This window comes from Dendrobates tinctorius, unplaced genomic scaffold, assembly GCF_039654945.1.
Source record: "Dendrobates tinctorius isolate UK_male_01 unplaced genomic scaffold, ASM3965494v1 ptg000209l, whole genome shotgun sequence".
In the NCBI taxonomy this organism is placed as follows: domain Eukaryota; kingdom Metazoa; phylum Chordata; class Amphibia; order Anura; family Dendrobatidae; genus Dendrobates; species Dendrobates tinctorius.
Window position 1 is genome coordinate 6,227,735 of NW_027361876.1, and position 26,110 is coordinate 6,253,844.

The window sequence follows — 26,110 nt, forward strand, 5'->3', positions numbered from 1 at the left end:
CACACCACTATATCCCACTCCTGGCAATTACTGATCCAACACTGAAGAGTCAATCAAGTGCAAATATGTAGAGCTCCCCATGTCAGCTAGGAAGTGGCGACACTGTGGTTGGATATGATGGGAAAACTGTAAGCCTGTGACCCTGTATTACTAGAGCACCATAGGCTGCAGTGCACACTATAGTGATACGAGGAGGCTGCGCTATCGCACAGTACTGACTGCAGGAAACACTGCCAGCCAGGCCTCGGCCTTATGACGTCATCAGTAACTGGGCAGCACAGAGCTCACGAAACTACAACTCCCATGAGTCGCCGGGGCGCCGTCATGACGTACTCGGAAACGGACGTCGCATTTTCACTTGTGCGTGACAGGAGGATCCGGCGGCACGCAGAGAGTCGAGGCTGCACTCACTATAAGACAGGATGACCGGGTTACCCCGCAGGATCGTTAAGGTAACGCAGTGCGCGTCCATCCTGCCGCATAGCTGGTGCCGGCCATGCCCTATGACGGGTGGAAGCCCTGGAGCGCTCCGCTCCTATCCAACATGGCAGTCGCCGGTTACAGGAGCGGCCTGGTGTGTGTCGCCCCGGGAGTCGGTGTATGAATGGGTCTCGTCCTTTCTGCACCGTTCCCCCTGGCTTTCCCCGCTCTATCCGCATATGTGAGGTGTGTGGCCGCTCGCACGGACTCCACTCATTCAATGCTGTGCAGGCCACACCCACGGGGGCAGCCCGCCCTCCAGCAGCCTCGCGGGGAGCGCATAGCTGGGCGACGACATAGCCTGGTGTACGGCAGCGTGGAAGGGACAGTGCATGATCCAGCGCATGGGGGGGTGGAACGGCGCGTGAGGTGGCGCCAGGATGAGAGGGGGGGGCAGCGAGTGAGGCGGCGCTGGGGCGGGAGGAACGGCATGTGAGGAGGCGCATGTGGGAGGAACGGTGCGTGAGGTTGCGCCAGCGAGTGAGGCGGCGCTGGGGCGGGAGGAACGGCATGTGAGGTGGCGCATGGGGGTGGAACGGCGAGGTGGGGACGGCACCTGGGGCGGGAGGAACGACACATGAGGAGGCGCATGTGGGAGGAACGGTGCGTGAGGTGGCGCATGGGGGTGGAACGGCGGGGGTGGGGACAGCACGTGAGGCGGCACTGGGGCGGGAGGAACGGTGCGTGAGGTGGCGCATGGGGGTGGAACGGCGAGGTGGGGGACAGCACGTGAGGCGGCGCTGGGGCGGGAGGAACGGCATGTGAGGAGGCGCATGTGGGAGGAACGGTGCGTGAGGTTGCGCCAGCGAGTGAGGCGGCGCTGGGGCGGGAGGAACGGCATGTGAGGTGGCGCATGGGGGTGGAACGGCGAGGTGGGGACGGCACCTGGGGCGGGAGGAACGACACATGAGGAGGCGCATGTGGGAGGAACGGTGCGTGAGGTGGCGCATGGGGGTGGAACGGCGGGGGTGGGGACAGCACGTGAGGCGGCACTGGGGCGGGAGGAACGGTGCGTGAGGTGGCGCATGGGGCTGGAACGGCGAGGTGGGGGACAGCACGTGAGGCGGCGCTGGGGCGGTAGGAACGGCATGTGAGGAGGCGCATGTGGGAGGAACGGTGCGTGAGGTTGCGCCAGCGAGTGAGGCGGCGCTGGGGCGGGAGGAACGGCATGTGAGGTGGCGCATGGGGGTGGAACGGCGAGGTGGGGACGGCACCTGGGGCGGGAGGAACGACACATGAGGAGGCGCATGTGGGAGGAACGGTGCGTGAGGTGGCGCATGGGGGTGGAACGGCGGGGGTGGGGACAGCACGTGAGGCGGCACTGGGGCGGGAGGAACGGTGCGTGAGGTGGCGCATGGGGCTGGAACGGCGAGGTGGGGGACAGCACGTGAGGCGGCGCTGGGGCGGTAGGAACGGCATGTGAGGAGGCGCATGTGGGAGGAACGGTGCGTGAGGTTGCGCCAGCGAGTGAGGCGGCGCTGGGGCGGGAGGAACGGCATGTGAGGTGGCGCATGGGGGTGGAACGGCGAGGTGGGGACGGCACCTGGGGCGGGAGGAACGACACATGAGGAGGCGCATGTGGGAGGAACGGTGCGTGAGGTGGCGCATGGGGGTGGAACGGCGGGGGTGGGGACAGCACGTGAGGCGGCACTGGGGCGGGAGGAACGGTGCGTGAGGTGGCGCATGGGGGTGGAACGGCGAGGTGGGGGACAGCACGTGAGGCGGCGCTGGGGCGGGAGGAACGGCATGTGAGGAGGCGCATGTGGGAGGAACGGTGCGTGAGGTGGCGCATGGGGGTGGAACGGCGAGGGTGGGGACAGCACGTGAGGCGGCGCTGGGGCGGGAGGAACGGAATGTGAGGTGGCGCGTGGGGGGAGGAATGGTACGTGAGGCGGCACGTGGGGGGAGGAATGGTACGTGAGGCGGCGCATGGGGGTGGGGACAGCATGTGAGGCGGCGCTGGGGCGAGTGGAACATCATGTGAGGCGGCGCATGGGGGGGAGGAACGGCATGTGAGGTGGCATAGGGGGGACAGCGCGTGAGGCGGCGCATGGGGGGAGGAATGGCACGTGGGGAGGCGCATGGGAAGAGAAATGGCATGTGAGGTGGTGCGTGGAGGGAGGGGCAGCATGTGGGAGGAAGAATGGTGCATTCGGGGGGGGAGGAAAGGCACCTGAGGTGGGGGGGAAAGAACGGCGCATGACAGGAGGGCCGGCATTGATCTTTTGTGCAAGTGAGGAAGATCAATGCAGATGCTTGCCCGTACAGGGTTCAGGTAACCGTGCAAGTGTGGGATTACAGTGCCATTATAGTGAAGTCAGGAGGCAGGGATTTCTTCCCGGTACCGCACGTCCTGGAGCCTGGAAGCAATTATTACCATAAAACAATATAAATTAATTTCTCAAGATCTACACCACAGCTATGAGGCGTACAGGTCAGACTGGTTTAACCATTCTATTACCTGTATACCATAGTGATGGATCAAAATCTGCCAGGGGGTGACAGATTCCCTTTAACGAAAGAGACTGCATCAGAACATGAGTACACGCACGTCAAGGATTGGCTGCAGAAATCCTGACCTCAGTGTGACAGCTCCAGTTATGTCTGAAGTTTTGACGATTGGCAGAGTCACGGCAAGTCAGTGCATTGTGGTCTGTGCTTGAATCGATGTGAACAGATGTTTGAAACAGCCCTTATATGAAGAGGCTGCATCAGAGTTTGTGCACACTCACATTTATGCTGTATGCAGACCACCGTATTTTCTCTCATTCAAGAGAATCTGGTCGATCATGCAAATCACAATTTGATCAGAGTGTGATCTGACTATTTTTCTTGCGTGAGGCGAAGATGGAGAAAAAAATGTCTCCATCTTCTCAATTTTGTCACTCCGTGGAAATGTGACTGCACTCAGATATGGTCCAAGTGCAGTCCGGAGATTTCCACGCACTCATTGACGTGCATCGCTGAATATCTGATGTAACTTGGGCATGTAGCAATTATTTTTTTTTTTTTTTTTTATATATATATATAGTCAAACTACTGTGTTTTCTCTTTTTAAATCATAATGACAAACCAAAACATCCAAATGACCTTGATCAAAAGTTCACAAACCCCATTTCTTCATACCATGTATGACCCCCTCTAACAGCAATGGCAGCTTGAGTAAGTTTCTGTGATCCAGACAGTCTCTTGCATCTTTCATCCAGCCACTCACGTTTCTGGATTGGGAGTCATGGGGAAAGCAAAAGAATTGTCAATGGATCTAAGGGAAAAGATAGTTGAATTGTTAAAAACAGGAACGTGATACAAAAAGATATCCAAGGAATTGATAATGCCAGTCAGCAGCGTTCAAACTGAAATACTGGACTCTCTGAAAACTAGCAGTGTGGTTGTTTCAAGATGCACAATAAGGAGGCACTTGAAGAAAAATGGGCCGCATGGTTGAGTCGCCAGAAGAAAGCCATCACTGCGCAAATGCCACAAAGAATCTCATCTACAATACGCAAAACAGCACAGAGACAAGCCTCAAAACTTCCGGAAGAAGGTAATTTGGAGTAATGAGACCAAAATTGAACTTTTTGGCCACAATCATAAACGATACATTTGGAGAGAGGACAGTAGGCCTACGATGAAAGGAACGCCATTCCTACTGTAAAGCACAGAGGTGGATCACTGATGTTTTGGAGATTTGTGAGCTACAAAGGCACAGGAAACTTGGTCAAAGTTGAATGAAAGATGAATGCAGCAGGTTATCAGCAAATACTGGAGGCAAATTTGCAATCATCAGCCCAGAAGCTGCGCATGGGACGTACTTGGACGTTCCAACATGACAACGATCCAAAACACAAGGCCAAGTCATTGGCTACAGCAGAACAAAGTGAAGGTTCTGGAGTGGCCATCTCAGTCTCCTGACCTCAATATCATTGAGCCACTCTGGGGAGATCTCAAGCGCGCAGTTCATGCTAGACAGCCCAGGAATTTACAAGAACTGGAGGCTTTTTGCCAAGAAGAGTGGGCAGCTTTACCATCTGAGAAAATAAAGAACCTCATTCACAACTACCACAAAAGACTTCAAGCTGTCATTGATGTTAGAGGGGGCAATACACGATATTAAGAAACGTGGTATATGAACTTTTTGAAGAGAAAACACAGTAGTTTGACAATAAATTGCTTCACCAAACCACTAACCAAGAGTGGAGAAAAAGTTTTGGTGTTATCTTTCATATTTTCTGAAAAACGGCCAAGAAAGCAAAAATTCTGCTGGGGTATGTAAACTTTTGAGCATAACTGTATATAAAATAAAACTTCGATCAGATCGGATTGTGTTTTGTTGTATCTCACTCAGGCCTAAAATACGCTTTAGCCCTTATTAGGGATAGGGGCACGCATTTCTCGCGACCTCCTGCCACCAATACATGAAAAATTACAGCCGGCCCGAAACAGCTGAGAACAAGAAACATTAGAGTGTACAATAGCTTAGGACCCGATTCATTATTTTGCATTTTTTGTCTTGTGGTATTTAACCAAAATTCATGAACAAAGTGGACCATTTTGAAGAATTTGCAACAAATTCTTCAAAATGGTCCACTTTGTTCATGAATTTTGCTCAAAATAAGAATTATTACCTATTGTGCTTTTTTTTTTTTTTTTTTTTTTTTTGCACAAAAATATTAGAAATGCATAAAATGATGTAAAAAGGTTATAAAATTCATATGCAACCCTTGGCTGCAAAATGTGAATAGGATTGGAGGGAATGGCTTACTGTGGTAAAAATAAACCACTCTGCTGCTAAGACCCTGGTGTGACTGGACTATAGTCCAGTCACACCAGGGTCTTAGCAGCAGAGTGGTTTATTAAAGGGTTGTCCAGCTTTAAAAAAAAAACAAAAAAAAAAAAACTGTATAGTTGGCATTAGTGACTTAAAAATAACAAAATCAGTCACTCACTTGCAGTCAGCCATGTATATTGAAACATGAGCTGATCAAGGGGGTCTAGAAGAGATGTCTGATTTTTGGCCCCAAGAGTTATGAGTAGACTTGAGCGAATTTGTTCGGGTCCTCACTTATTCGTCAAGCTATAGCTCTTACCGAATAATCTACAGCGGGAGCCCGGACACAAGGAGCGCGCCGGCTGATCGTTGCTGCATGTGTCGTGGCTGTGTCACAGTCACAACACATGCATGGTGAGTTTGTGTGTTGGACTCTCCATGCATGTCCTGCGACTGTGATAGCCACGACACATGCAGCTGCAGCACCGATCAGCTGATCAGTCGGCGCGCTCCAGCTATCCGGGTTCCCACTGTAGCTTATTTGATAATGTCTATAGCTTTCCGAATAAGCGAGTACCCGATCATATTCGCTCAACTCTACTTATGAGACTTGTGCTTGGATGCACAGGACAGGTGACTGGAGCAAAGTGTCAGTTACATCCAATGACATTCTGATCCAGGCTTTACAGTTTTTGAGGCTGAGCAACCCCTTTAAAGAGGACCTCTTGGGTACCCTTAGGCCCCTTTCATACGTCCGTTTCTCTGGTACGTGTGGTGACAGTTTTCACACGTACCGTAGACACGTACACATGAATAGGTCTGTGCACATATCAGTGTGTCTCCACGGACCGTGTATCCGTGGGCAAAATACGCTGACATGTCTGTTTTTTTGCCGTTATCACGGACGGCAAAATGTCCCGCAAACGTGCACACGGAGGACACGCTTTGATGTCCTCCGTGTGACATGGCCGGCCGCCGGGGAAGAAGCGGAACTGTAAGCACTGCTCCCCGACGGCTGGTACTGTAGCCGGCTGTTATCATTCTCCCCTGCTCTGCCGGCGAGCAGAGGAGAATGATGAGCGTTATATTAAAGTCTGAACGACAGCAGGTGGTGGCTTTTGGACTGTTCCCATCATCTGACACCTGCTGCCACTAATAAGAGTGACAGTAGGTGCAGATGATCGAGATATTCCACAACCCCCACTTGCTGTCGTTCGGACTTTAACCCCTTAATGACGGGGCCAATTTTTTAAATTCTGACCATTGTCAGTTTATATAGTGATAACTCTGGAACGCTTCAACAAATCCCATTGATTTTGAGTTTGTTTTTTCGTGGCACATAATAATTTATGATAATAGTAAAGTTAGGTTGATATGTTTTTTGTGTTTATAAAAAATATCAGAAATTTGACAAAAACGTAAAAAAAATTGCAATTTTCAAACTTTGAATGATTATCCCTTTAATCCAGATAGTCACACCAGACAAAAACATTAATAAATAACATTTCCCACATGTCTGCCTTACATCAGCATCATTTTTAAAACACTAATTTATTTTGTTAACCTTTCAGGAGGTTTAAAAATGTAGCAGTAATTTTTCAAGGAAATTTACAAAATTTATTTTTTTGAGGGACCTATCAATGTTTGAAGTGACTTTTGGCGTGCTATATATTGGGAAACCCCAAACATGATACCATTTTAAAAACGGCACCACCTGACATTGAAAACTGCTGTCAGGTAGTTTATTAACCCCAGAGGTGATTTTCAGGAATTAATGCAAAGTGGTATAGCAGGAATGAAAAAGTGTTTGTTTACCACCAAAATGTCGGTAACTTCTGAACTGACCGCTATAGCCAGAAGACTCTAAGGCCGCTATTTGGCCATGAAATGCTATGGCAAACATCAGGACCACACAATCATAATCTGTGTGTCAATTAAAGTGGAAGCCCCCACAATCTATTAACCATTTTATTTGATGTAGTCACTTTTGACAGCAGCAACTAAGGGGTTAAACAGATATGGACGGTGTCAACACTGATCGTTTGTGATACAGCAAGTTGTCAGCTATAGTGGACAGCCGACAGCTGCTGGATTGTCACCTGTATGAGGATGCTATTCTCTTATATCTGAGGTCAGTTAACCCCTTTCTGTCATGTGACGTACTATCCCGTCCATGTGCCCTGGGACTTAATTCCCAGGGACGCGATAGTACTTCCCAGCGATCTGTCACAGGACAGTGATGTACCACCTGGGACAATGTAATAAAGTTTAAAAAAAAAAGTGTAAAAATAATTTTTAAAAAATCGCTAAATAAATTTAAAAAAAAAATTTATTCCCTAATTCATTTTTTGCAAATAAAAAAAAACAATAAAAGTACACATATTTGGTATCGCCGCGTCCGTAACGACCCGCCCTATAAAACTGTCCCATTAGTTAACCCCTTTAGCGAACCCCTTTTAAAAATAAAAAACGAAGCAAAAAATAATGATTTATTATCATACCGCCAAACAAAAAGTGCAATAACGTGCAATCAAAAAAGACGCATATAAATATGCTTGGTACCGCTGAAAACGTCATCTTGTCCCGCAAAAAACGAGCCACCATACAGCGTCATCAGTGAAAAAATAAAAAAGTTATAGCTCACAGAATAAAGCGACGCAAAAATAATTATTTTTTATATAAAATTGTTTTCATTGCATAAAAGCGCCAAAACATAAAAAAAACCTAAATGAGGTATCGCTGTAACCGTACTGACCCGAAGAATAAAAGGGCTTTATCAATTTTTTTACCGCACGCGGAACGGTGTAAACGCACCCCCCAAAAGAAATTCATGAAGCGCTGGTTTTTGTTCATTCTGCGTCCCAAAAATCGGAATAAAAAGCGATGAAAAGATGTCACGTGCCCGAACATGATACCAATAAAAGCGTCAGCTTGTCCCGCAAAAAATAAGACCTCACATGACTCAGTGGGTCAAAATATGGAAAAATTATATCTCTCAATATGTGGTGATGCAAAAACTATTTTTACAATAAAAAGCGTCTTTTAGCGTGCGACAGCTGCCAAATATAAAAACCGCCATAAATAGTAAATCAAACCCCCTGTTATCACCCCCTTAGTTAGGGAAAAATAATAAAATAAAAAAAGGATTTATTTCCATTTTCCCATTAGGGTTAGGGCTGAGATTAGGGTTAAGGCTATGTGCCCACGTAGCGTTTTAAAACGCTCACTAAAAACCGGACTCCTTCCCAGAAATCGCGCGTTTTTTTCCGCGCGATTTCACCGCTATTTTACCGCGGTTATGATCGCGATTTTGCCACAATTTTCACGTGCGATATTCAAGCACTTTCCAAGCGATTTGAAGCATCGCTTGGAAAGTGATTGACAGGTTGGTCACACTCGTCAAACATAGTGTTTGACAAGTGTGACCAGGTTTTTACTATTGAGGCCGCCTATGCGGCATCAATAGTAAAAGATAGGATGTTAAAATGCTAAAAAAAATAAAAAAATCGGGGTATATTTACCTTCCGGCGTCCCGCGCTGCCATCCCGGGCCACAGCGTTCCCAGTAATGCCTTGCGAGACCTGTGATGACGTAGTCTCGCGTTGCTATAGCGATCTCGCGAGACCACGTCATTACAGGGCCTTGCCGCAAGGCATTACTGGGAACGCTTAGGCCGGGAATGCAGCGCGGGACACCGGAAGGTAAATATACTCCGATTTTTTTATTTTTTATTCTTTTTTTTTTACAGGGATATGGTACCCAGGGCCTGGAGGACAGTCTCCTCTCCTCCACACCGTGGGTACCAACCGCACATGAGACGCTTAACTTCCCGCATGGTGGGCATAGCCACATGCGGGAAGTCAGTGATTCTCATGCATTCCTATGGGTGCGGAATCGCGGCAATTCTTTGCGATTCCGCACAAAAGAATGAGCATGCTGCGATTTTTTCCGCGATGCGATTACGCCGCAGAAAAAAGCGCAGCATTAGCACAGCATGTGTGGAATGCCATAGGAATGCATGGGATACGTTCTGTACACGATTTTTAAACGTTTTCGCAGCGTTTTTGCGCCGAAAATCGTGGCAAAAACGCTTAAAAATCGCTACGTGGGCACACAGCCTAAGGGTGTATTGGGGTTAGGGTTGGAGTTAGAATTGGGGGGTTTCCACTGTTTGGGCACATCAGGTGCTCTCCAAATGCAACATGGCGTCTGATCTCAATTCCAGCCAATTCTGCATTGAAAAAGTCAAATGGTGCTCCTTCCAAGCTCTGCCATGCGCCCAAACAGGCTTTTTACCCCCACATATAGGGTATCAGCGTACTCAGGACAAATTGCAAAACAACTTTTGGGGTCCAATTTCTCCTGTTAACCTTAGGAAAATAAAAAATTGGGGGCAAAAATATCATTTTTGTGGAAAAAAATGATTTTTTTTATTTTCACGCCCGGGCATTATAAACTTCTGTGAAGCACTTGGGGGTTCAAAGTGCTCACCACACATCTAGATAAGTTCCGTGGGGGGTCTAGTTTCCAAAATGGGGTCACTTGTGGGGAGTTTCAATAGTTTAGGTATATCAGAGGCTCTCCAAACGCACATGACACCCGCAGAACATTCCATCAAAGTCTGCATTCCAAAACGTCACTACTTCCCTTCTGAGCCCCGACGTGTGCCCATACAGTAGTTTTCTCCCACATATGAGGTATCAGCGTACTCAGGACAACTTGGACAACAACTTTTGGGGTCCAATTTCTCCTGTTACCCTTGGGAAAATAAAAAAATTGGGGACTAAATGATCATGTTTGTGGAAAAAATACGATTTTTTTATTTTCATGCCCGGGCATTATAAACTTCTGTGAAGCCCTTGGGGGTTCAAAGTGCTCACCCCACATCTAGATAAGTTCCTTAGGGGGTCTAGTTTCCAAAATGGGGCCACTTGTGGGGGCTTTCCACTGTTTAGGTACATCAGGGGCTCTCCAAAAGCAACATGACACCCGCAGACCATTCCATCAAAGTGCATTCCAAAACGTCACTACTTCCCTTCTGAGCCCCGACGTGTGCCCATACAGTAGTTTTCTCCCACATATGAGGTATCCGCGTACTCAGGACAAATTGGACAACAACTTCTGGCGTCCAATTTCTCCTGGTACCCTTGGGAAAATAAAAATAATTGGTGACTAAAAGATCATGTTTGTGGAAAAAAATACGATTTTTTTACTTTCATGCCCGGGCGTTATAAACTTCTGTGAAGCACTGGGGGGTTCAAAGTGCTCACCACACATCTAGATAAGTTCCTTGGGGGGTCTAGTTTCCAAAATGGTGTAATTTGTGGGTGGTTTTCACTGTTTTGGTACATCAGGGGCTTTCCAAACGCGACATGGTGTCCGATCTCAATTCCAGCCAAAAACGTCAAATGGCGCTGCTTCCCTTCCGAGCTCTGATTTACCCCCACATGTGGGGTATCAGCGTACTCAGGACAAATTGCACAATAACTTTTAGGGTCCTGTTACACTTGGAAAAATAAGAATTGAGGGTGAAAAGATCATTTTTGTGGAACAAATATGATTTTTTAATTGTACGGCTGTACGTTATAAACTTCTGTGAAGCCCTTGTTGGTTCAAACTTCTCACCACATATCTAGATAAGTTCCTTGGGGGGGTCTAGTTTCCAAAATGGGGTCACTTGGGGGGGGGGGGGGGGGGGGTTTCCACTGTTTAGGTACATCAGGGGCTCTCCAAACGTGACATGGTGTCCAATCTGAATTCTAGCCAATTTTGCATTGAAAAAGTCAAACGGCGCTCCTTCCCTTCTGAGCTCTGCCATGCGCCGAAACAGTGGTTCCCCCCCACATATCAGGTATCAGCGTACTCAGGACAAATTGCACAATAACTTTTGCAGTCCAATTTCTCCTGTTACCCTTGGTAAAATAAAAAAAATTGAACCTAAAGTATTTTTTTTTGTGAAAAAAAGTTAATGTTCATTTTTTTTTTTTAAATATTCAAAAAATTCCTGTGAAGCACCTGAAGGGTTAATAGACTTCTTGAATGTGGTTTTGTGCACCTTGATGGGTGCAGTTTTTAGAATGGTGTCACTTTTGGGTATTTTCTATCGTATAGACCCCTCAAAGTGGCTTCAAATGTGATGTGGGCCGTAAAAATAGAATGGTGTTGCAAAAATGAGAAATCGCTGGTCAACTTTTAACCCTTATAACTTCCTAAGAAAAAGAAATTTTGTTTGCAAAATTGTGCTGATGTAAAGTAAACATGTGGGAAATGTTACTTATTAAGTTTTTTGTGTGCTGTATCTCTGTGATTTAAGGGCATAAAAATTCAAAGTTGGAAAATTGCGAAGTTTTTGCCAAATTTCCGTTTTTTTTTTTCACAAATAAACGCAGGTTATATGAATGAAATTTTACCACTAGCATGAAGTACAATATGTCACGAGAAAACAATGTCAGAATCACCGGGATCCATGGAAGCGTTCCAGAGTTATTACCTCATAAAGGGACAGTGGTCAGAAATGTAAAAATTGGCCCGGTCATGAACGTGCAAACCACCCTTGTGGGTTAAGGGGTTAAAAGACGTATTGGCTGTCATTAGGGGTATAACGCTATCGTTCTCCTCTACTCGCTGGCAGAGCTGGGAAGAATGACGACAGCCGGCTTCACCACCAGCCTTCGGGGAACAGTGCTTACAGTAGCGCTTTTTCCTCTGCGGCTGTCCGTATAGTACTGAGGTGGCACACGTAGTACACACACGGACACGCATATCTCCGGTACCGGTTCTTCCGGTACTGGAAATACACAGACGTGTGAAAGGGGCTTTAAATGGAGTTTGTCAGCCTCACAGCGAGGCCAATCATTTATGTACACCTGCTTGTTTTCCCTTAATTTTCACCCCCTCTTTGATTGACCACTCTGGCTTCATAGAGCCAGGAAAGGGTTGAGATGGAGGGAAACGAAGCAGGCGGGAAGGTGTATATAAAGACTGCCCCCACCATGATGCATTCAGCGCCTGTACTGAGTTTGAACAGTTCTTCTGTGTTCCGTAGTCCCATTAGGCTATGCCTGACCTTGATCCCTTAGGCTGAGTGCAGATGGACTTTTTGGCCCTGCGGATTTTTCTGCGCAGAATTGAAGAAATCCGCAGGTCAAATGACCTGCATTTTTCCTGCGGATTCCTTCCATTTTTCCTGCGGTTTTCCACTGCGGATTCAGAGACAGGGGAGATGGAAAACCGCACAAAAGAAGTAACATGCTGCGGATTTTGTACCGCAGGAAAACCCCACGGAAAAATCTGCAGCGTCTGCACAGCGGGTTTTTTTTTCCATTGATTTTAAGGCTACTGTACATCACAATGCAGATTTGCAGCGGATCCGCAGCGGATTTTACCGCGCAGAAATGTTGCATATCTGCATCGTGTGCACACAGCCTTATTCAGGTATTCCAGTAATGATTTGTTTGTTTTATATACGGTAACTATACATTTGAGTAAAATGTACTCCTATACATCATTTCCTAGGCCAGGTCCTGTAGCTGCGGTTATGCTCCCCGGACTTGATTGGCAGTCACTGCAGTGTCACAGTCTTCTACGCAGTTCCATAAAGCAATAAAACTGTTAATGAAATTCCCGAATAAAGGACTAAAGAGTCGGGACCTTTTAGGTTGCCCTTTTAGCTGGTCTTACATATTAGATGGTGGTTGGCCGATCAGCCATACATGTGTTCACAATTGGCAGAGTGGAGTAAACTACTAACTGACACCTTTGGTTGTGGCTTAGTGCATTTGGAACTGAAAGGATCAGACATGTTGGAAGCGAATAGCAAAGCCTTTCTTTTGCCTGCCATCTGGGTAGAACTGGAACACTCATCAACAGTAGGTAAATGTTACCTATGAGCACCTTCAGTTTCCTTTTCATTGTGGAGTCATTAGCTCCCAGAATCTTTCTTTAAGGGGTGATTATACAGTGAAGCGGTGATAAGTCATGGCCTCACAATGCTGCATGCTTATTTCATCCTGTACAGAACTGGGGTACCACACTAACTACATGGAACCAAAGTACCGCTATTAACTAAGATTTTCTCCCTCTCCATGTTTATCTGAGCAATAAACAGGATAACAACTGAGGTGGGGTTTGGTCATCTAAAATAGTTTTATGCAGATAGAACCTCCAAGTAGTTGAGTTGAGCTAAAAGATTTGGCAAAATGTTTCTTCTCATTAAAGGGAACTTGTCACCAGGTTTTTCCCATATAAACTAGGGCAAGCACCTGTATATCCTTGTATCCAGCTTTTTAGAATGCTGTCTATATGTCCCCAATCTTCTCTGTATAACACAAAAATTAGCTGTTGTTATACTCCCCTACGGGGCCGTCTGATCCGATGGTTATTGCTGTGTGGATGACATTGAACGTGATGCCTCATACACATGAAGCAAGAAGAGAGAAGGCATCTGGTCAAGACTAGCGACACCCATCAGTAACGACCACCCCATGGTGAGTGTGATAAAAGCTTTTTTTTTTTTTTTTTTTTGCAGAGCAGATTAGGGAAATTTAGACAGCATTCTAGAATTCTGGATATGAGGGTTCACAGGTGCTGACCCTACTTTATATGGGAAAAACCTGGTTTACGGGATCCCTTTAATCCCTGGCTACCTGACCAGAGCCCTGTGACCAGCCTCTTCAGATCAGTCATTATGTTGTGATGTGGTGCACACATGACACTATTAGACCTTATTAGGAAGTTCATTGGGCTCTGGTCAGGGAGCCTCAGACCACCGACATGGCAGCTGGAACAGATTCCTGGGTGTGTTTTTGCTCATCCCTACCAAGCAAACTTGCCGGTATGAAAGAGGCTATCCCTTAGTACAAATACCCAATCTCTAAACTCCAGAAGTAAAGCGAAGCTACTGAGTGGTGCATACTATTTGGGATGGGGTCCGACTCCACTGATCACTTCTGATGCTGACCTTTGGGACTTAATAAGTTTATCCTAAAGATGTGTTCCAGGTTAATCCTCATCCACCAGAGCTGCAGACAGACGAAGTCCTCCACCACTTGTCGGTACTGAAGATCCATGTCATCCTGAATATGTTGGTTTTACTGTACTTTTTTTTCTCATTGATTTTATGAAGTGGAGAATTTGTGGACAAATTTGTGTTGTCCCTATAAGGGTATGTGCACTGCACACGCTGCAGATTCTGCTGCGGATTTGCCTCTGCGGATCCGCAGCCGTTCCGCAGGCAGTGTACAGTATAATGTTATCCTATGGGTTTTCAAATCCGCAGTGCACATGCTGTGGATTTTTCTGTGCAGAAAAGCTGCGGTTTTAAATCCACAGCATGTCAATTCATTCTGCGGATTCCGCTGCGGTTTGACACCTATTCCATTGTCCAGGTGTCAAACCGTATGGGGAAACTGCTGGCAAATCCGCAGGAAAACCGCAGGTCACTACCTGCGGTTTTACCTGCGGATCTGCACAGAAAAATCCGCAGGTGAATCCGTAGCGTGTGCACACAGCCTAAATCATTAGTCAGAAAATGGGGTGAATATGGGCCAGTAACAGAGAGAGAGGCTGCCAATGACACACAAGGTGAGCTCCGTGAACACAGTATTGCCATGTGCACAAGGCCTGTATTTTGTGTGAGATTTCTGTACACAGAAGTGTGAAGCCTGCAGTTTCCATCCAGTGAGTAAGCCATGTAAGCAGAGAACATGAAGGCATAGTCCTTGGTTTCAGGTGTCATACATGGATTTCCTTGCTGGTTAAATATTAGGGCTGAATGTTCAGGTTAATGTTGTGTTGTCGATCTCAGACCTGATTATTTCATCAGACAGCAAAGGCTTCAAAGAATAGCTCAGAGCTGAGTGCTGGCATTAATCTAGTCTGCTTTCACTGCATTACCAAGTGGAAGTTATCATCAGGTAATACATGCACTTAGGCGCCAGCAGTGTGGTGCCCATGCAAAGTAGGGCAAAGTGCGAGAATGACCATGCCGTCATACATTACAGCCTCTTGTATGTGCTTTCTCTGATCAGAAAGTTTCATGCCCAGTGCATAGCTACTTTAATCCTTTCACTGCATATAATACAGTCCTTCTTACAAGGATTGTCCGAGAGTTTAAAGGGGTTTTCCGATGTCTGAAAACTCACCCCTTGTGGTGTTGACTGCACTGAAACCAATAATTGAGCTCAGCAGCTCTGCCGAGTTGACTGCCCGAGCCGCTCAGAGTCGCTGAGCTTACTGGTTGCAGCACTGTCATCTGTAACTTCAGCTTAACAGTCTCCAGCAGCAGCAGTGGAGACTCGGCACTGGCCCAGTCCTTTTTTTTTTTTATTAACAACAAACTGCACCGTGAGGCGGGTTCTGAAAGCAGAAACTGACTGGAGGAAATGTGATAAAATAGGCAAACATCCCTCATGGCACTAATGCTGAAAAACTATGTACCATCCATTTATGCAAGCCATACATCCAATACCCGGCCTCAGCAGTGATAGTAGTGTGTACGGCCATTGATTGGCAGCTGGTTGTGTGGATCTGTATGACGTCATTGTTTTAGGAAAATGCACAGATACGGGCATGGAGCAGTGGCGAATTTACCAAATGTGTAATATTTGTGTGGGTTTTTTTTAAATTATCGGTCCATTACATATCTGGCAGTGTCATGGTGTAAAAAGAAATTTAAGACTTTGACCGGATTAAATATGTTTTAATTAAATGTGCTGGGCAGGTTACTACTAAAAATTCGGCTGGAGATAGATATATATATATATATATATATATATATATATATTTCTATTTCTGTAGGGGTCTTGCCACTTAGAGTACTAAAGTGGATCTTGATTTACCAAATTCATATTGTCCTTGCATGTTGTGGTTTGTTCACAGGTACTGTCCGTGCTCAGTGTATATAGAGGTCTGCTGTACTTAATTAAAGAACGTGCTTCACCGCTCTGACCTTGCATTGTATATGGACTGTGGTGGTACACAACATTTCTCTACCTGGGGGCCGGGCAGTTCCCCCCCCCACATGTAGACAAATACAAGTAGAGAAAGAGGTTAAATCGACCCCACCAGCCGTACTCTGGTATTGAGAACACAGAACAGATGGTACACTGGTGCGGATCCCATTACTTGGTTGAAATTTAAGTTGGGGCTATCCACGTTCTGTGTGTGATGAGAATTCCTTACATGCATGTCATATAGGCCAGTATATCTAATGTGTGTGGCGCAGTCACATGGATTGTCAAAAAGCAAAGCTTTGTATGTTGCATTTACTAATATAAACCTTAATTTAGTCATTTTGTATTACCATTTTATTAGTTTTCTTTCTTAGAACGCTTTCTAAGCTTCTGTTGAGATAGCCAAATCATGGAGGGATCCGATAACACTTGTCCATAGAAGAGATGTTGGTGCCGGAGAAGACCCCCTGCTCCTACAGTCGATTAGTATGCACTCTTCTAAGGGTTTAAAGAGTTTGTGATCGGAGCATAGTATAAGCTTAGTCCGCATTATCTTGCTCATTGAGGTCACCTATGATGTCCGGGAAGCAAGCCAAGTTTTTCTTTCGGAAAGTGTCCTTCCTAGCGGCTCTTGAATGTTTGACGTGCTTTCCGATAACTGGAAGTGTCTCACAACTTATGTGCGTCATTTACCATGCATGTTCTTCCATAGCGCCTACTGTGTTTAACCACATTTAAACACGTCTCTTTAACGCTATCTACACACTTATTTTTCTTTGTAGCTTTCTTCTATTGCTTGTGGAGAAATACTGTGAGTTTCACGTATTTTAGTGGCTTTTATTTTTTTAAAGATTCCAGACTTTTAACACGTTTTTTTCCCGTGAAAAAGCCTACAGGAAAAATACTATAGTTACATTAGAGCATGTTGCCAAAAAAAAAAAAAAAAAAAGATACCTAGAAAGGTGCCAATACATCAGACAATGCCAAACAAAAAGTCCACAATCTGTGTTGTTTTATCAGTTTATTTTTGACATCTGAACACATTTTTTGGGCACAGTAAATAACCAGTATAACACTTAAAAAATGGTGTATTTCTTGAAAAGTGATGCGGTTGCCACCAGGAGAGATGGAATCTGATTTATTTCTCTGGTTAGTTGCTCTCCTTTCCCCAGTGCATTAAGGAGGATTTGTAACACAAACTTAATTAAACCTGATTACCTGACATACTTAGTTTGCAAATCCACGTCAAAATGTCTGTATTACTTTGTATGAAAGTTTTACTTCATCTCTGCCCACCTAGCCTTATTGACAGCTCATCAGTGTCCCTCCTCCCTGCTCAGATCTTGCACTGCTCAGTACAAGCTGCAACTGTCAGTTGTGCTGGTTGGGCAGTGATTGAGTACATTTGACTTAGGAGCTATTTTATTCTATATCTGGACTCCTAAAATGCTCATCTTAATATCAGGATTATACAGCCATTCCGACACGGATTTATAAAGTACAACAGCTTCATCAGGTTTTAAGGGACCTATTTAATAAGGTGCACAGTTTCTATTGTGAAATCTGGAGCCTGAACATTAGACTTCTCCCTTTCTCTGTATTGTAAGTGAAATCTCAGAAATGATAGGGAAGCCAACCATCAAAAAATCTTTGTGCTTTTTTCTTAATTTGTTTGTTAATAAGATTCATTGAGAGTCACTAGGAGACTTTTTGCTTCTGTATGCAGAGGCATGCAGTGTAAAAAGTAAGATTGTTGCTATGAACAAATTGTCACTGTGTACCAATCACAGCACCAGGCTGAAGCATACATGATCGTACACAAAATGCTTTAGTTTTCTTGGATTACAGAAATTTTTGGTAAATGAAGGTTTTACAGCTATAGAGGGACATATTGCATTTGTTCTGTTACTGGAATTTCTACTGGAACATTTACAGTATTTCCTTTAAACCATGTGCATACAAGCGCACTATGGAAAATATTTCAACTTCGCTTCTGTTCACGCTGTCATTTGGCTCCTACGTTATTGTTGTAATTTTTTATTTTTACAAAAGTCAGATGGATTCCATTAAAGAGGGAGATTCTTTCAGAAAATCCTGATCCTCAGGCGCAGATGCTCATTGGGGGAAAAAAAATCCTCTTTACTCCCCTTCCCCTGGTGCACCAATACGTTGTTTCTGCTGCTTCCTGTGCCTGATATTGAGTGCAGCGATGATGTCACAGTGATAGCACTGCAGCTAATCACTGAACTCAGTGGCTCTGCCCATGTAGACGGAATGTTGCCAACATGTTGGTAGCCAATCTCAGAAACCAGAAGTAGTGGTGGAAACTTGAAAGGGGTCAACACACTTTAAAGGAATTTACTGACGGCTTACATTGGTTTAAAGTAACAACAGATGTAATATTCCAACTGATTTCCCAGGTTCCCTGACTGTGTATCACTGCAGCCTGTCACTGGCCAGATAGTCTTGTGACCTCACAGCAATTGATTGGTTGCACATGCTGTCACATTATTGCAAAAGCCAAGTAAACAGACTGTCTGGGGAACCAGAGAAGCATTGGTAAAAGAAAAGCAGTCAAAATAGATAACAATTATGTGGATAGACCCTAAAGGTGTATTTAGAATGTGCAGTTAAGTCGTGATTTTTTTTTCCCCACAAAAAGCTGTCTTTGCTTGCAAAATGACCTTCAAATTTGTCATAGTTAAAAAAAATAGAATTAGACTTACCGGTAATTCGGTTTCTAGGAATCTTCCATGCCCGCATAGGAGGTTGTCTCCACGCCCTAATGGGGGACAGGAAGCACATAGAGGTTAAAAGACCCTCCCACCTCCTACTCACCAGTACCAGTGACTTATAACGAATTCCCTAGCACCGGTTACCTTTAAGTTCCCCCGAATTATCCAAGGAACATAGGGAGGGAAATTAGCGCTGTCATGGAAGGTTACTAGAAACCAGATTACCCGTAAGTCTAATTCTATTTTCTCTAGTCACCTTCCATGACAGGATAGGAGGAATACCAACCTGTTCTGCACCTGGGGGGGGACAATGGCCTGGAGAACTTTCCGGACGAAGTCTAGGTCCCTGTTGGACAATAAGGCTGTGTGCACACGCTGCGGACCCGCAGCAGTTTTTCTGCGGTGTACAGTACCATGATTCCCTATGGGAATCAAAAACCGCAATACAGACGGTGCGGAATTTTCCGCACGGATTATCTGCGGTTTTCAATCTGCAGAAAGAATTGACATGTCAATTCTTTCTGCGGATTCTGCTGCGGTTTGCCATCTCCTCCATTGAGGAGATGAAAAACCGCAGAGCAATCCGCAGGTAAAACCGCAGGTATTTTGACCTGCGGATTTTATAAAATCCGCGCGGGTGAATCCGCACCTAATCTGCTGCGTGTGCACACAGCCTATAGTGTTTGGAAAAGGTATGAATTGATGACCATGTAGCGGCCCTGCAAATCTGCTTTGGCATCTCATCGGCCAAAGAGGCTAGGTATGATTCAGAAATAGCTCTTCTAATCCAGCCTGGGATGGTACTCTTCGCCACTTTCCTGCCTTTATTTAATCCTGAAGGATTACTAAATAGATTTGGGTCGATTCTCCAAGATTTAGTCCTCTCCAAGTAGTATAAAACTGCTCGGCGGACATTGAGTGTATGGAATTCTCTCTCCCCTGCATTTTTTGGATTTTGGCAGAAGGAGGGAAGCACTATTTCCTCTCAGTGGTGGAAATCTGAAACAACTTTGGGTAAGAAGGATGGATCAAGTCGCAGGACTAAGCAGTCATCCCTGATTGTACAATAAGGCTCCCTTATGGACAGAGCTTGTAGCCTATGCGAATCTCTGTGGCAATGGCTACTAGAAAAGCTGCTTTAAAGGAAAGGAGCTGAGGGGTACATGAAGACAGGTTCAAATGGAGGTTGTGTGAGGCCCTTAAGGATGACATTTAAATCCCATGAGGGGATGACAGGCTGTTTCCTGGGACATTTCCTCATGACTGACACCATGAACCTTTAATCCAATGATGGTTGGCTAAGTCGTGGTCAAAGACGGAACTTAGGGCCGAGACTTGAACTTTTAAGGTACTAGGCCTCATGCCTAGCTCTAGTCCCCTCTGTAAAAAGTCCAAAATTTGAGAGATGTTGGGATGAAAGGGGTCTGGTTAGGCATGCACCAGGATGAAAACTTTTTCCATACTTTATTGTATATTGCATTGGTGACTAGTTTTCTGGACATCTGTAAGGTGGCAATTACTTTGTCTGACAGTCCCTTTGCGCGTAGTACCTGGGCTTCAGAAGCCAGGCAGCTAATCTCAGTTTTTTGGGAACCGAATGATGTATAGGTTCCTGAGAGAAGAGATCTATGTTTGGAGGTAGCTGGATTGGAGTGTCCACCTGGAGATTGATTACTAGGCTGAACCAGCTTTGTTTCGGCCACATAGGTGCCACAAGGATGGTTGGAACTCTATCTTCCCTGATCTTTTGAAGGGTTTGTTAGGCAGTCCCTGCATATGTTGCTGATGTTGAACAGCCAGGAGACATGTAGCCGTGGGGTCGCAAATATATTATTCGAGAACGCTGAAGACACTCAGTTGGCACCCGAGTACGCAGACTACAGTGGAAGGTAACTCCACCATGTACAGACAACAGTGGAATGTAACCACCATGTACAGACAACAGTGGATGGTAACTCCGCCATGTACAGACAACAGTGGATAGTAACTCCGCCATGTACAGACTACAGTGGATGGTAACTCCGCCATGTACAGACTACAGTGGATGGTAACTCCGCCATGTACAGACTACAGTGGATGGTAACTCCGCCATGTACAGACTACAGTGGATGGTAACTCCGCCATGTACAGACTACAGTGGATGGTAACTCCGCCATGTACAGACTACAGTGGATGGTAACTCCGCCATGTACAGACTACAGTGGATGGTAACTCCGCCATGTACAGACTACAGTGGATGGTAACTCCGCCATGTACAGACTACAGTGGATGGTAACTCCGCCATTTACAGTAGCTGATGTTGCTCCCCTTCCTTCACAGGAATATTTGCACTAATCAGAGCATGCTTATCACACACTTCTCTATGTAGGATCTCCGTCACTCTATAATTATAATCTTTGTCTGATTTTCCTAAAAGAAGAAGAATTAGGCCTAGTGGTCAGTGTGAGAATGGCAGTTTTCAAAACTTTTCGAAATAAAGAATATAATATAAAAAAAAGAGATGCATTTAAAGTGCAATAGAAGTGGTGAAAAAATTGAGCTCGCCTATACTGCATGAAAATCAGGATGCACAGAAATTTTGTTGTACAGTACTGCAAGTCCCAAACAGGATAAATATGACAAATCCAATTATCTTCAAGAGTGACATCTCCTCCAGATCTCCAATGCATAGGCAGCATCATTGGTCACACTTGTCAAGCACTATGCTTGACAAGTGTGACCAACCTGTCAGCCACTTTTCCAAACGATGCTTCAAGTCGCTTGGAAAAGCGCTAGCATTCTGCAAGCTAAAAATGCTTGTGTTTTGCGGGAAAATGCAAGCGAATTCTGCATGCATTTTACCCGCCGCGGGGAGTTGCGGAAATGATGCGGACAATTCCGCAGCATTTCTGCGACATGGGCACATAGCCTGCGGAGCTTCAGAACTGTGCCCCATAGACTTAAATTGTATAAGATAGGTGACGTCACTGAGAAGATGAGCAGAACGACCCTGCACACCGGAGACAGCAGTGGTAGGGGAGGTTTCTATTCCCCGTACCATTCTGTTTCTTAGTGGAGTTCTGCAGCAGAATGATTTGGGTTTGGTTGTGAAGAGAGAAGAGGTTATACAATGACTAAAGTGAAGCTATGTATTAGTGAATGTAATTAGCTTTTTGTACAGATATTTTCTTTCTAGTAAGGAAGTAAGAGTGTCCTTTTTCTGTGAAATCCTAATGAATTTATCCTATGTTTTAGGAAACCCAGCGCTTAATGGCAGAGCCAGTTCCTGGGATCAAAGCTGAGCCAGATGACTGCAATGCACGATACTTCCATGTTGTAATTGCGGGTCCACAAGATTCACCCTTTGAAGGAGGGACATTTAAACTTGAATTATTCCTTCCTGAAGAATACCCAATGGCAGCTCCTAAAGTACGCTTCATGACCAAAATCTATCACCCCAATGTAGACAAGCTGGGCAGGATATGTTTAGATATCTTGAAAGGTAAGACATCTAGTTGTGAGCTCACAACAGCAGAATTTCTAAGCCATTGTTACTGTAAAGTTAAGATTTAACAATCATTTTTTATTTATTTTTTTTTGCACTAGCATAATTACTTGTGGTTATAACCGATTCGTCACAAGCAGATCCCATTGCCCGCCTCTTTTCAGCACTGTATCATATTTACTCAGCGGTAGGGTTGGTGCAAATCGATTTTCAGCCACATCAGTAATCTGGCCATTGGATTTGAGCAATGAGAACTAACTTATCGGATGGCATCAGCTGGTTTTCTTTTAATTAGCCAGCGTGGGGTTGATGTTACATAGCTGTCATGCCGCAAATATGTCTTCGCTCTAGGCCAACTAATCAAAAGAAGAGTCACAGATTCGATCAAGAAAGAGGCGGCTCTCAGGGCTCCTGTACAGTGGCTAGATTGACATGCCTGCTGGAACTGGTCCTACGAATCGATTTCTGCCAACGCTACTCGGTGTGTATTAAGTCAAGGATATTTCTAAGAAGACATGAAATTGCCTCTGATGTGTTTTTACCCATGTTTAAATCTTTATTGTGATGTGGAATGGAGGAGACATGTATCACACATGGAGAAATTATTATTTATTTATATAGCACCATTGATTCCATGGTGCTGTACATAAGAAGGGGTTACATACAAATTACAGCTATCACATACAGTAAACAAACTAATAAAGACAGACTGATACAGAGGGGAAAGGACCCTGCCCTTTCGGGCTTACATGCTACAGGATGGTGGGGAAGGAGAACGTAGGTTGGGGGGTTGCAGCAGTTACGGTGTTGGTTGAGGTGATATCTCTGGTAGTGGTGAGAGAGGAGGTGGTAGCGGGATCATTGCAGGTTGTAGGCTTTCTTGAAGAGGTGGGTTTTCAGGTTCGTCTGAAGGATCCAAATACGGTTGATAGTCGGACTTGTTGGGGCAATGAATTCCAGAGGACAGGGGCAATTCAGGAGAAGTCTTGGAGGCGGTTGGATGAGGAGTGAATAAGTGAGGAGAGAAGGAGATCTTGGGAGGACCGGAGATTACGTGAGGGAGGGTATCGAGAGGTTAGTTCAGAGACATATGCGGGAGACAGTAGATGGCCTTGTAGGTCAGTATTAGTAATTTGAACTGGATACGCAGAGGGAATGGGAGCCAGTGAAGAGATTTGCAGAGGGGAGAAGCGGAGGAGTAGCAAGAAGAGAGATGAATTAGTTGGGCAGCAGAGTTAAGGGCCTGTCACACTAAGCGATATCGCTAGCAATATCGCTATAACTTGTGACGTTATAGCGATATAGCTAGCGATATCGCTGTGTCTGATACTTACCTACGAACCGCTCCCCCGCTGGTTATCGCTGATCGCGCGAGAACGTCCAGGACTGTTTCTCGTCGTCCGCTTCCTGCTGGGGCTTCCTGTGGAGAGACGAGCGTGGACGGGAGGACACAGGATCGCCTACTGTGACAGGTAAGTAGCGACCCCCGTCCCCAGCGATGTCGCTGGTGAGATCTGCCTGTGTGGCAGCTCACTAGCGACCACTTAGCGATGTACCAGCAATCCTGACCGCGTCATATCGCTGGTCGGGATCGCTGGTATGGTACATTGCTAAGTGTGACAGTACCTTTAAGGATGGGCTGGAGAGGTGCGAGGGTGTTAGCAGGGAGACCACAGAAAAGAATGTTGCAGTAGTCGAGGCGGGAGATGATGAGGGCATGCACAAGCATTTTAGTAGATTGAGGGTTGAGGAAAGGACGTATTCTGGAAATATTTTTGAGCTGGAGGCGACAGGAGGTAGAAAGAGTTTGTATGTGTGGTTTGAAGGACAGAGCAGAGTCAAAGGTTACTCCGAGGCAGCGGACTTCCGGTACTGGGGAAAGCGTGATGTCATTAATTGTTATAGCTAGGTCGGGTAAGGAAGATCTGTGAGATGGAGGAAAGATGATGAGTTCAGATTTGTCCACATTGAGCTTGAGGAAGCGAGAGGAGAAGGAGGATATGGCTGATAGACACTCTGGGATTCTGGACAGCAGAGAGGTAGATCGGAGTGTCATCAGCATAAAGGTGGTACTGGAATCCGTGGGACTTTGAGTTGCCCCAGACCAAGTGTATAGATTGAGAAGAGTAAGGGTCCTAAAACAGAGCCTTGGGGGGACTCCAACAGAGGGAGGGTGGGATGAGGAGGTGGCGTGGGAGACGCTGAATGTGCGGTTGGAAAGGTATGAGGAGATCCAGGATAGGGCGAGGTCTTTGGTGCCAAAGAAGGAGGGGATCTGTAGTAGGAGGCAGTGGTCAACTGTGTCGAATGAAGAGGACAGGTCTAGAAGCAGGAGTATAGAGTATTGTCCATTTCATTTGGCTGTAAGTAGGTCGTTAGTAATTTTGGTCAGGGCTGTCTCAGTGGAGTGATGGGGGCGGAAACCAGATTGTAGATTGTCAAAGAGCAAGTTAGATGATAGATGGGAGGAAAGTTCAGCGTGGACGTGTGCTGCTCCATGAGTCTGGAAGCGAATGGGAGCAACGATATTGGGCGATAGCTGGACATAGCAGTTGGGTCGAGGGTTGGCTTTTTAAGGATAGGCGTGATTGTGGCATGTTTGAAAGCAGAAGGGAAGATACCAGACGTTAGTGATAGGTTGAAGAGGTGGGTTAGGGATGGGATAAGTGTGGTGGTGAGGTTGGGGAGGAGGTGGGATGGAATGGGGTCAAGTGCACAGGTTGTGAGGTGCGATTTGGAAAAGAGACAATTAAGCTCCCCTTCAGTGATGTTGGAGAGTGAGGTTATGGGGTTTGGGCATTGGTCTGGTATACAAAGGGGTTGTGATGGTTGAACGATGAAGACTTGCCTTGTTTGGTCAATCTTGTTTTTGAAGTGTGTTGAAAAGTCCTTGGCAGAGATTAGGGAGGTTGGAGAGGGCAGTGGTGGGCGGAGGAGGGAGTTAAAAGTTTTGAATAACTGTTTGGGGTTGTAAGACGGGGAAGATACGAGGGTTGTGAAGTAGGCCTGTTTAGCAGAGGTGAGGGTAGATTTGAAAGCGAGTGTTGCCTGTTTGAATGCGGTGAAGTCGTCTTGTGATTTTTTTCTTCCAGCGCCGCCGTCACGTCAGAGACACACATGTATTTATATTACAGTAGATCTTCTTCTTCTTCTCTTCTTTATTTTTTTTTATATAGCGCTAACATATTCCGCAGCGCTTTACAGTTTGCACACATTTTCATCACTGTCCCCGATGGGGGCTCACAATCTAAATTCCCTATCAGTATGTCTTTGAAGTGTGGGAGGAAACCGGAGTACCCGGAGGAAACCCACGCAAACACGGGGAGAACATACAAACTCCTTGCAGATGTTGTCCTTGGTGGGAAGATAGAAGAAAAGGCTAGAATAGATGATTTACATACATACAGAATAGGTAGATATATAGATGTGTGGGGCAAATACAATTAGTATATTATGTGTGCAGCTTACTGTAAATGTAGTGAATTAATAAAACATTTTTTGGAAAAAATGGTGTGGGCTCCCGCTCCTTTTTCCAAACCAGACAGGAAAGCCAGCGACTGGGGGTCGATGTTTATAGCCTGAGAAGGTGTTAATACCCATGGATCTTCCCAGGATAAGAATATTAGCCCTCAGCTGTCTGCACAGCCTTCACTGGCCATGAACTTTAGGCAGGAGCAATAGCCATTGATAG

At 45.7% G+C, this 26,110-nt stretch overlaps 1 protein-coding gene across 3 annotated transcripts in view; it reads left to right on the plus strand.

Moving 5' to 3' along the window:
• Nucleotides 1-298: 298 nt before the first annotated feature.
• UBE2N (ubiquitin conjugating enzyme E2 N) overlaps nucleotides 299-26,110 on the plus strand; it is a 36,791-nt gene continuing 10,979 nt past the window's right edge. Inside the window, exons 1-2 of one of the 3 annotated variants that reach the window (XM_073554262.1) lie at nucleotides 299-452; nucleotides 22,170-22,416. In XM_073554262.1, the coding sequence (XP_073410363.1) occupies nucleotides 423-452; nucleotides 22,170-22,416 (277 nt within the window). In that variant the 5' untranslated portion in view covers nucleotides 299-422. Of the gene's footprint in view, nucleotides 453-529; nucleotides 667-22,169; nucleotides 22,417-26,110 lie in introns of those variants that run through there. The other 2 variants (XM_073554260.1, XM_073554261.1) reach the window with 2 other exon arrangements.